Here is a 12,185-nt window from a genome sequence, read left to right as displayed (position 1 = left end):
TTGAAGCCATGATTCTGAAAGCGACAGGGCACGTCATACAAATGGAGGAGTCAAGAATCCTGAAGCGACTCCTCTATGGTGAACTCTCCCAGGGCAAAAGGAATCAGGGTGGGCCTCGCAAGAGGTATAAAGACTGTGTGAAGGCCAACATTGCTCATGCTGGTTTAAAACCAGATCAGCTAGAGCAGCATGCAGAAGACCGAACAGGCTGGTGTACTCTCGTACGACACATGTATGACAATTTTGAAGAGCAGCGACGTGTACGCCTCATTGATGCTCAAGAGAGGAAGAAGACAGCAGCAGCAGCTGCACCAACTGAGCCAGAACAATTCCCTTGCCCCCACTGTAAATGCCCATGTCATTCAAAGCTTGGGGTCCTGAGCCATATGTGAGTCCACAACCGATGAGCTTGTGCAAGCTCAAGATGTCATTGTCGGACATGACGGGCTATATAAATAAATATAATATTTGTCCCTTCTTCCAGTCCTGGGGTCATCTGGCTGTTAATTAGCCATGATAACTTATGCTGTCTGGCAGAGTTCCCAAAAGAACTATTTCAATATCTGGGGTTACCGGAAATAGGGATGTCCCTGCAACTCTTCCTGCCCCGACCGAATGTGCTCTACTTTAGCTGTGAATTATGGATCTCAACAGGTTACACTTAAGTAACAGGAAATAATAATTCACTCAAGTGCAGGAATTAGTGTGTGAAGTTCTCTGGTCTTTGTCATAGTGGAGGTCCAAAGACATGGCTGTAAAGGTTCTTCTGGCCTTAAATATCTTGGAATTGATGCCCCCTATCAACAGATGTCCAGGAACACCAGAGTTGGGAGTGTTTATAGGAGCCTCTACAATAGCTTTGGATCCCCTAAGGGTTCCCTGGTATGGATGGCATTTTGAAGGGACTGGTTAGAATAGATGAATGCTGTTTTGTGTTGCTGGAGCAATGCAAGACAGCTAGAGCAGGGCCAAGGACTCTGTGATGCATATGGCCTCTTTTTGGAGGACACACCTTTGAGAGCCATTTGTAGTGTGGCGGGTTGCATTTTTCACCAGTAGTCAATGAGCTGATTGATTGATTTTTCTTGAGTATTCCCTTGTCCCAGTTGCATTGCATCAATTGGCATCACCATCAGAAAATAGGTGAGCAGCTTTTATAAATATCAGCAGTAGCTATCAGCATTGAACCAGTGCTGTCCCCATTACTTGTGTGTTTCTTCTCTCGTGTATACTGAAGCAGAGAGCCTAGTGTTGTGGTATTACTTTGTGACTCCGGAGTTAAGTGCTGATGGTCAGGCCCAGCGATGGCGGGGGCAGTTGTTCCAGCTCCTGGTATTTCAGAGGGACCCAGAGCTCCAGCTACCACCACTGCTACTTCGTTGGTGGTATCCAGAGCTCCGGGCCCCTTTGAAAGGCCACGGTAGTGCTACTGCACTGCTCCACGTGGTTCTGAAGGGACCAGCACTGTGATCTGCGTGGCACTAAGAGCTAACTGCCCTAGGCTCCACTCCTTCCACACTTGGTCCCACCCCCTCAGGGAGTGAAGCCAGCCCCGCTCCCACCTTGCTCTGAGGCCCACAGTGATTGCTGATGGTGCGCTGTAAACAAACATAAAAATTGCCTTAATCAAACACATTGGTGTTTAAGATTCCAAATTACAAACACAAGCTGCTGCAGTTTTTCCATTTTTCTCTGGAACAAGAATGACATTTACAACAGCCTGGAGGTAAAGGTGGTGTTAAAAGCTGTGGTGATGGTTTATGCTTAGCTTAAACCACACACAGGAAGCTTCTTTTCAGCCAGCATTTTCTATGGTTGTGTGAATAGGCTCTTTTGATGCTTGGAGAATGTGGATCTTGCTGAGTCATAAGGCTACATGAAATTGTTCAGCTGAGGGAAATTGAGAACGTTTGTGAAATCTGAATGGCTACTTTATCAGACCAGCTTTGCACAAATGCATATGGGTGACTGGGTTTTGTTCATACTCATGGTTTAGAAGACAGAGGGGCACTTTTCATTTACAGGGTTTATGCATGGATTTTGGTTCACGGACAGTTATTCACAAGCTAATGGGCTTTTCAAATATTTGTATGCATGCTAGAAATGGCTGGTCACCATATAGGTATGCGCCCATAAAATTACTGCAAATAAGGCACTGGAAATCTATAGATCCACTTTCTGTCTAGCAAGAAATGAAAAGTCTTGTGGCACCTTATAGACTAACAGATTTATTGGAGCATAAGCTTTCGTGGGCAAAGACACACTTCGTCAGATGCATATATTTCCATCCATGGGTGTCCATGGCTCATTTTTATGGATACAGATGTGGATACAAATTTTACATCTAGAACCCTGCAAATTTGCAGATACCCTTCAATATAAAACAGATATCTGTATGCATAGATGTGGATGCAGATAGCCTCAAATCATTTTTGCAGATGCGGCTGTGGAATTCGATTTGTATCTGCACAGGGCCCTACAAATAGGGCTTTCTGCATCCCCCAAATGGAGAAGAGCCAAATTTGATGTCTATTAGAGACTTCTCCATTGCCAGTCTCACTTACATTAAGTCAATACTGAGATGGGTGGTAACATAAGTCCTTTAGACAGGTATCCTTTGATACTTAGAAGGTTAGATGAGCCAGGGAAGAAATAAAGTCACAGCCTTCACAACTAGGAGTAGGTGGAAATACAGTTAATTTCATGGAGATGGTGAGAAATTCGGCACTACAGAAAGCAAATAAATCTGACGACTCCTTCAGCCAGAGTGGAACCCATATTTTAACATCAAGATTCTACAACTATGACCTGGCGTAATCTTTTTTTCATGCTCAAAAGAAGACAGGAAAGGTTTAAACTCTGCTTACAATGTCCTTGGCCTCCATATCTCCTGTTCTGTAGAAACTATAGCATATTTCTTAGGTGACTCATCTCACAGCTCAAATAGAAGAGTACAAATAGTGAATATTCACTGTCATCAAACTATTTGATAATGACAAATAACAAAGTATTTGTAGAGCAACGAAGGGTCCTGTGGCACCTTATAGACTAACAGAAAAGTTTAGAGCATGAGCTTTCGTGAGTTAACTCACTTCTTCAGATGCTGGTATTTGTAAAATCATGGCCCATCTGTGGTCAAAGCCACAGACTAAATTATTCCCATGAACAGTTATCCCTACTGGAGCAGGTAGAGGACTGGCTCAGTGCTTAGCACGTTGGCCTTCTAAACCCAGGGTTGTGAGCTCAATCCTTGAGGGGGCAATTTAGGGGTCTGGGGCAAATAGATTTGAAAAAACAAAATCTGCCAGGGATGGTGGTTGGTGCTGCTGTGAGGGTGGGGACTAGGTTTAATGACCTCATGAGGGCCTTTCTAGCTCTGTGTGAAACATATGTATATTACAGACGAGAATAGGTAAAGTGGAACCTCTGTGTACTAACAGTGGGAATGGTAGCGTCTAAATATATTTCTTCAGTAAGCGCCATAACATATTCCAGTTTCGCTGCACGACTTTGAAAAACAGAAGAACACAACATACAAGAACTGATCTGTAATGAACTTCTTTGTATAGACACTGACTGTTGTTGAATGACTGATTCCTTACAAATTGATTTTATTGTCCCTACTTTAGGTTATTTTTTAATTTTTCTTGGATCTGCTCATGAGATAGAAGAACCATTGCAAATGTAAAAGGAGATTCTTGGTCTTTTAAAAAATGCATGCCATAATAAAGTACTAGTGATTTTTGTAGATGAGAGTGTCAACATTGTACAGAATTAAGCAGCCTCTTACTTGAAAACCCTTCAGACAATACAGGATTGAGCTAGTAGCTGATTGATAAACTTTTGTAATAGAACCAAGTCTAATATTTAGGGCTTCTCAGTACAAGATAATTTACTTTTCTTCTTAACAGTCTTCTCTTACTTTTGCCACTTGCTGCCTTGTGCAAGTTGAACACTAAATGTTGTGTCCATGGTATTGGAGGAAATTTTGCTCAAAGTTTGAGGTTGCATGTGTTGCTCCTTCTAGCCAGCTAAACAGCTCCTTTTTTGACCTTGCTGGATGTAATTTTGAGAGGCTTTTCTTTCACGTAGTGTGAAGTGAGTGGAGAAGCAGCATAGTTGGTGGCATTTTTCCTATTTCATAGCGATTTATTTACTGCTGTGTGCAAAACATGAGGAAATTGCACTACCAACGCAAGCCACTCGTGCAACTGTGGTTACTAGTTAGGCTGTTGTCACTCATATTGAATTCCCAGTGCTGCTTCTCCTCGGAGAGTAAGATGACATCATTCATAAGAGAGCAACTACAGAAAGAAATAGGGTAAGAAAAGACATGTCTCTGCACCAAACCAGGCATAGAAATCCAATAAAATAAAGGCTCCCTTAGTCCTAAAGTCTTTTCAAAACTGCTTTGCGTGCATGTGAAAGGTGTGAGACTGATGTGGTTCTCTGGATATCCCTAACAAGCAACTTGATTTTGCAAACTTCCCTTCCTACTAGCGTATTTATTCCTAGGAGGCAGAGGACAAGGTGGATTGATTTAAATCAAGACTATTTAAATAACCAAGTGGAGAGCCGTGATTTAAATCAGCAATTTTAATCAGGTTTTCCATTTGCACTTTATTTTCTAAATAAAAATTCAGTCTCACTGCTTGATACAACCGTTACACCATGTTGATTTACAGCTAAATGGAACCTTTACACTAGATTTGATATATTTTGCTAAGTGGGAGTGTGCTCTAACTATGTACATTTATTTAAACAATTATATAGCTTAATATTTTCAGATTCATATTAATTATACATTTAGTATGTTGGAAAATAGTGAATAATAAATTGCATATTGACTAGATAATATTTCCTCTTCATTTGAGTCAAACTGCTTAAGGATGGTGACTGCAATTTAAACAAACACACAAAGGCAGATAAAATTTGTTACTAAATCAAACTTTAAAAATTTTTGAGACATAAACTTCTCTAATCAAAACGTTTCACATTTACAAACTAAATTATAATAAATGTAGGCGTTAGCATATGCTGTATTAAATACAGATTGCATTGTAACAGATTTATGTTTTTAAAAGAAAAAACAAGCTATACTTTAAAACAAATCAGTTATTTGGGCAGCTTATTCTTGTCGCATCTGCTGAAACTACTAAAAAACTAACCAATTAGCACCAGTTGGTGGTTACTGTGACATGGACTAGATCAGCTGAGGAGTTTGGACTGATTACCCCCTCACACACAACCAATATAGGCTGCTGTACAGCCAGAAGATAGAAATGACATTTAGAAATACATTTTCAAGCACAGGCTCCATAGATGTACCCAGAAAGTCATACATTGCCACTTTGCAGGAACAAATACCAGAATGTGTATTTACAGTAGAATCGTAGAATCACATAATACTAGGACTGGAAGGGACCTTGAGAGGTCATCAAGTCCAGCCCCCTGCCCCAATGGCAGGACCAAGTACTGTCTAGACCATCCCTGATAGACACTTATCTAACCTGTTCTTAAATATCTCCAGCGATGGGGATTTCAGAGATGGAGACCAGTAAGGACTCAGAGTGCGCTACCCTGCTCTTACGTGTCTGACCCAGTTTAAACCACTTGCAAGCGGCTCTGGTTCAAGCCGCCCCTGCTGCCCTGCACGGCTCTGGCACAACACCCCTGCTGGCTCACAAGCTGCCCGCCCGTCCACCCCACGGGGTTCTGGCATGACCACCCCCTGCCAGCTCACAAGCTGCCTGCCCGCCCACCCCCCTCCGCACATGACTCCAGTGCAACCCCCCCTGCCAGCTCACCACCCATGCATGGTTCTGGTTCTGGTTCTGGTTCTGGCTCAACTCCCCACCCCCCACATCCTAGATCACCACCTGCACTCAATACTACCCCTCACCCCCTTGCAGCCCTAACCCACCCCAGGCTTAGCCCACCCCCCCTGCCTGCCTCCCACAGCCCCAGCCCACCCACCAGGCTTAACCCTCCCCAACTGCTCCCCCAGCCCAGGACTTACCTTTCTTCTGCTTCCCCGGCTGCAGAACATGTGTTCTGCCAGGGAAAAAGCCAGACCCCAACTTGCGCGATATCCGGGTTACACAAGGGTGCGTGGAACAGAACCCTCACATACTCTGAGACCTTACTGTATTCAAATAAAGGAAAGAACATTGACATATGTGTAAGCTTTAGAATTCATTCTTGTGACGCACACTCATTTTAATCAGATACCTATGCAAAAGGGTTTGTGGGTGCATTTTCTTTAACATTTGTGTATGCATGAGACATTTTCAAGTGTGTGCACATTTGCCTGTGCAAGTGAGTTTGTGCAGGTGTGGTTTTTGTGCAAGCAGAAGGCAGGGTGTGGAATCTATTCCGTGTAATTAGTACCAACAGCCATTGGATTTGAACTGGCAATCCACCGGTGACCTGTGCTGAAATCAGTCACTGATCAACCCTGTCCATGTTTAAAAAAAGAAAAGAAATATTTTAAAATCATTACTTGCTAAATGGATTGATTTATTAAGAATAAGCTTTCAGTGAGCCAGATGGTGCCAAAAGATAAAAGGTGAGATTTTACCTCGTTGACCTAAGTGGGAGTTTTCATTTATTTCAACAGGGCCAGAATCGATCCAAAACACATAGGACAAATGACCTCTTAAACAACCAGATCTGTTAATGACTACTTCTTCTTTGTACCAATTCAAAATATGATAGTTCATAAAAGAAAAGAACACTCATAAATGAACTCTGTGCAGAGACATATTGTGGAGTAGCAACATAATAAATGAATGCCATTTGCTATTTATTTGCACAATGAAGGAGGTTACGCATTGTGTTCTCGACAAATAAAATGGAAGGTCCCAGAGAAGCTCGTGCCAGAAACCATCACAATTATTTGTTTTAACTGGTTAGGCTAATTAATTTTTATTTTCTTAAATTTATTTGTTTGTTTATTTATTTGATTTATGTAGCTGATTCTGTATCAAACAGTTACATATATTTTAAACTCTGCTACCACCTCCAAAGGCACAGCTAGGATTGTAACAGCCAGCGTGCCTGAACTTAATATACTTCACATTCATCTGAAACTCACAGAAAGACACTGAATGTGTGGAAAAATATTGAGTGCTAGGCGTGCTGAGACTTACCTAATGTAAACACCCAAAGAGCAGAATGGAATAGTCATGGGTGAAATCTCACACTGAAAAGACACAGTGGGAGTTTTTCAGCAACTTAGATCCCTAAATCACAGGGATGCAAAGCAATTGGTGGTCTATACTGTGCCAAAGTGTCTGAGTTTGGTCTGTGTTCCTTAGTGGAAATCAAATAACATGGCTGTGATTAAAAACAAAGCAACAAAAAATGTTAAAAATTTCAACTGACCCTTGAATTTGGAAATGTTAAATTTAAAATGCAGAGGGTTGGCAGGGAGACAGGAGGGTGAATTTGATGAACATTTTTATGAAATCTCTTTCATCCCCCCCCTTCTTGTTTTTTAAACCCATTTCTAATTTTGGTATATTTAAGTTGCACTTTAACATGTGCCATGCTGATTATCTCCTAGCTGGTAAATCTGAACCGGGATTTTCTTTTTCCTTCCAGCAATTCCCCCAGAGACAGGTGAGACTGCTCAAGTGATGCTAATAAGTCTCCTCCCATTACTTGCGATCACCATTGTTGTCATCATTATCTTTTACGGCTACCGTATTCATAGGAGAAGGAAGCTCAACAAGGCATGGGAGAATGTAAAGCCCAGGAAGCATAAGGACTGCAGTGATGTTTGTGCTATTATGATAGACGATGACCGCTCAGACATCAGCTCCACTTGTGCCAACAACATCAACCACAACACCGAACTGCTGCCCATTGAGCTAGACACTCTCGTGGGCAAGGGCCGATTTGCTGAAGTGTACAAGGCCAAGCTGAAGCAAAACACATCTGAGCAGTTTGAAACCGTGGCTGTCAAGATCTTTCCCTATGAAGACTATGCCTCCTGGAAGACTGAGAAAGACATTTTTTCAGATATAAACCTCAAGCACGAGAACATCCTCCAGTTCCTGACAGCAGAGGAGCGTAAGACAGAGCTAGGGAAACAATACTGGTTGATCACTGCTTTCCACGCGAGAGGGAACTTGCAAGAATACCTCACCCGGCACATCATCAGCTGGGAGGACCTCTGGAAGCTAGGCGGGTCTTTGGCCCGAGGGATTGCCCACCTGCATAGTGACCACACACCTTGTGGTCGGCCCAAAACACCCATTGTGCACAGAGACCTAAAGAGCTCCAATATCCTAGTGAAAAATGATCTAACCTGCTGCCTCTGTGACTTTGGGTTATCCCTGAGGCTTGATCCTACTCTGTCTGTGGATGACCTGGCTAACAGTGGGCAGGTGAGTTAAAATGTTAGAGTAGCTTATATTGTGTGTGTTGGTGTGTTAGTCTGAGTCACTTCCTGTGACTGGAGGAAAAACCACTGCTGTGATAACTATTACAATTATTAGAAATAAAGGACAGACTCCTAAATAGAGAGGCTGAAATTTAGACATAAAGTGTGAGTAATGCCATATGAAAGTTTTGTTATGATCAAGTACCTTATGTGTGTATAGTACAATCATGTGAATCTACACTGAAGTATATATTGGTTACTTAGCCACTGTCTGGGGTACTGCAAAAAATAATAGGAAGGTATGTTTTAAATTCTTGAAATTTCATGCCACAATTCCTGGTTCTGCTCTTACAGTAATTTAATGTGCTGAAATTCAGTGAACTTCAATTTAGCTACTTGTAATTTACACCAGTGTAAATAAGAACAGAACCTGTCCCAGAGATCAGTTGATAACTGTAATGTTCAAACATCCTCAAGAAGCCCTTTTTAAAGACTGTGGTACTTTCTCCAAAGGCAGGCAAATACAAAATTGCCTAAGTACTATAATTCCACCATCCTCTTATGACTGTGTAACATGGATAATAGTACATATTACTTCACATGGATTGATGGAGATTCTTAATGGCTGAAGAAGTGTGCAAAGATGAAGTTATAGACGTGCTTCTGTAAATATCCATTATTGTGAATTTTCTTTCATTGTAAATGGACTTTGTGTCTCAAGACCAAACGTCTTTTGCAAAGTCATTACCAGCATGGTGCATCTATGGCAGATTTAATTTTTATCTAACCAGCTGCCCTCTCTATAACATGTGTTCAACCATTACCTCTGCTTTTTATTTCTTTCTTTAAAAAAAAGAGGTGCCGGCACTCACCCACAACTGGGGGCAGGGGAAACCCTGCAGTCCCATGTCTGGTAGCTGGCTGGGGCATGGAGCCCTGCCAGCAGCTTCAGCTAGTGGGAAACATTAATTTATTTTTGCCACAAAAAAGCACTGGCCATTACTGAATATGTGTAATACAGATGGCCTTAGTAACAAATTAGAAACCATCTCTTTCTTCTTTATAGTCTTTATATTCAATTATCAGTCCACTAATTATCTGCAGGCAATATTTGGAGACGAAAGTTGTTTACTGAGGCCATGTGATTCTGAGCCTTCCTTTGGTGTTAACATCAGTACCACCATAGAAGTCCTATGTTAGGAAAAAATTGAAAAGCAAAGCTGTTTTTGTTGAGGAAAGGTGTATTCATTATATGTCAAAGGATGGACAGCTTTAGTTAGCAGATAGCCTTCACTCCTTTCTCTTCTTGTATTTTTTCACAAACATTAGTGATGGGTAGGATTACATAACAAGATTGGAAATAGATTGTGTTATTATTTATATTCCAGTAGCTCTTACCACGCACTCCACAGACATAGAAAGAGAGGCCCTGACTCAGAGGGCTTAGAACTGAAATTCAGGCCAAGGACCGCAAATGATGAGCTAGGGGAGTGGATGATAAATGTTAGCAATAAGGAAATGTGGTTGGTTTTAAGTGAGTTAAGGGTTTTGGGTTTTTTTTTAAATTCTCTCCAAAAGTTAATTGGTACAGTTGAGTTATAGGCCCTGATTCTCCCTTTCCATGCAATCTTGTGTGGTCATTTGCACCAGTGCCAAGTGGGTGTGAAATGCTGCCAGAATATCAAAGAGCTGTGGTATAAATGGCTACACACAGGAAAGGGCAGCAGAGAATTAAGTGTGCACTACACAGGATCATGCTGTCCAGTGTTAGTCTTGTGGTTTGTTCACGCTAATTTTATATTTAAATCAGTGTTTCTTTGAAATAATGGTGAGCAGCCCCACTGCACAGTTATCAAGGTTGGTTGTATCACGTGAAAGTGCCACCATATTTGAGCTGTTCAGTTTTGGCTATATGTTCATCTGCAAGTAGTTAATTTAGATCCCTGGGCTGCATACTTAGCCACACATGTAAGCATGTGAATTATCACCCTGGAGACTCTCTTTACAAGGTCAAGGCCTTAAAGGTAGAGTGTTTCAGGGTAGATTTTAGATATCTAGTCCAGATGAATTTGTAATTTGCAAGTTATTCTTGAGACAATTCTTAGTTGTCTCCTGTTGCACACCATCACAATCCAGCTGTAGAAATAATTTCTGAACGTTATTAGATGTGTAAATTTTGATACGTGTTTTTCATACAAAGTTTCGTGTTCTGTTTTGTATCAGATACCTGATTCTGCATCAAACAATTACATATATTTTAAACTGTGCTACCATCTGCAAAGGGAACAGCTAGCCTTGTAACAGCCAGTGTGCCTGAACTTTAATATATTTCACATTCATCTGAAACTCACAGAAAGACACTGAATGTATGCAAAAATACTGAGTGCTAGGAGTGCTGAGGCTTACCTAATGTAAACACCCAAAGAGCAGAATGGCACAGTCATTGGTGAAATCCCACACTGAAAAAAGACAGAACAAAAAAGCAGTCTAGTGGCACTTTAAAGACTAACAGAATATTTTATTAGGTGATGAGCTTTCGTGGGACAGAGACACTTCTTCAGATCATAGCCAAGAAATGGCTCTGTCCCACGAAAGCTCATCACCTAATAAATTATTCTGTTAGTCTTTAAAGTGCTACTGGACTGCTTTTTTTGTTTTGATAGTGTAGACTAGCACGGCTCTCTCTCTGTTACTATTCAACATGAAAAGACACAGTGGTAGTTTTTTAGCAACTTATGTCACTAATTCACAGGGATGCAAGACAATTGGTGGTCTTTATTGTGCCACATTCTCTGAGTCTGGTCCGTGTTCCTTACTGGAAATCAAGTAACGTAGCTGTGATTTGAAAACCAAAGCAAAGCTACAATACAATGGAAGAAAGTCCACTACAATTTCTGTGCTTGAGATATTCATTGTATATCTGGCTGTAGGTTGGCACTGCAAGATATATGGCTCCTGAAGTCCTGGAATCCAGGATGAACTTGGAGAACATTGAGTCCTTTAAGCAAACGGATGTATATTCTATGGCTCTGGTCCTGTGGGAAATGACCTCTCGTTGTAATGGCGTTGGAGGTATGTGCAAAAGTCTTTTTTATTATTGAATGGATGTTTTGGCTAGATACTCTTGAATGACTGTTACATTTTCTCTCTCTTTAATTATTGTGGGAATGACTAACAGTTCCAGGGCAAGGTATGCCTCTTTAGGAATATTTCTTCTAAGATGATCCTTTACGCAGTGGAGTCTCAGATCTGTTGCTCTGTTACGTGTGAAGTGCCCCCTTTCCCCCACCCCAATATCCAATCAGTGTTAACTTTATTTAGAACAGGTTGTTTTAGAAGAAAAATCCCTGGGTAAATTTCTAGATTCCAATTTTTCTCCCATACTTCAGATGGGTGCCAGAACGGCACCTCGGACTACTGCTATAACCTAGTAACACATTTTCAGTATAAAAACCAGTGGGATATTGAAGCTGTAGAGACGGAGTAAACTAAATTGAATGTGACTTCAAACTAATGCCTGTATCACAAGGAATGCTTGTGCTATTCATTTTCAGAGGAAGTTAATTAAAACCAAATCTTCATTTCTGACATTTCTAAAGCTGCCCCAGATTTTCCAGTGTGTCTGTGTGTGGTACAGAAAGTAGGAGGCTGGCCACAGACTTTATATGTGTACACCTGGCCTTGGCTTTGTCTCCTCTCTAAATTTAAGTCCTGCTCTAGGTTCAGTAAAATTTACCAGTCTCCTTGTAGTACATAGCGTTGTGGGACATTTATGTCCATCCATAGCGAGACGCCC

General features: G+C 41.3%; 1 protein-coding gene across 2 annotated transcripts in view; it reads left to right on the top strand.

The window, feature by feature from the left end:
- TGFBR2 (transforming growth factor beta receptor 2) overlaps positions 1-12,185 on the top strand; it is an 81,669-nt gene that overhangs the window by 53,197 nt on the left and 16,287 nt on the right. For both annotated transcript variants that reach the window (XM_074984400.1, XM_074984398.1), the window contains 2 exons: positions 7,606-8,393; positions 11,320-11,461. In XM_074984400.1, coding sequence (XP_074840501.1) covers positions 7,606-8,393; positions 11,320-11,461 — 930 coding nt within the window. The remainder of the gene's footprint in view (positions 1-7,605; positions 8,394-11,319; positions 11,462-12,185) is intronic.

The sequence above is a fragment of the Carettochelys insculpta genome, chromosome 2, assembly GCF_033958435.1.
Source record: "Carettochelys insculpta isolate YL-2023 chromosome 2, ASM3395843v1, whole genome shotgun sequence".
NCBI classification, from domain to species: Eukaryota; Metazoa; Chordata; order Testudines; family Carettochelyidae; genus Carettochelys; species Carettochelys insculpta.
The sequence above is the reverse complement of the archived record's forward strand: the minus strand, read 5'-3'. Positions and strand labels throughout refer to the sequence as shown.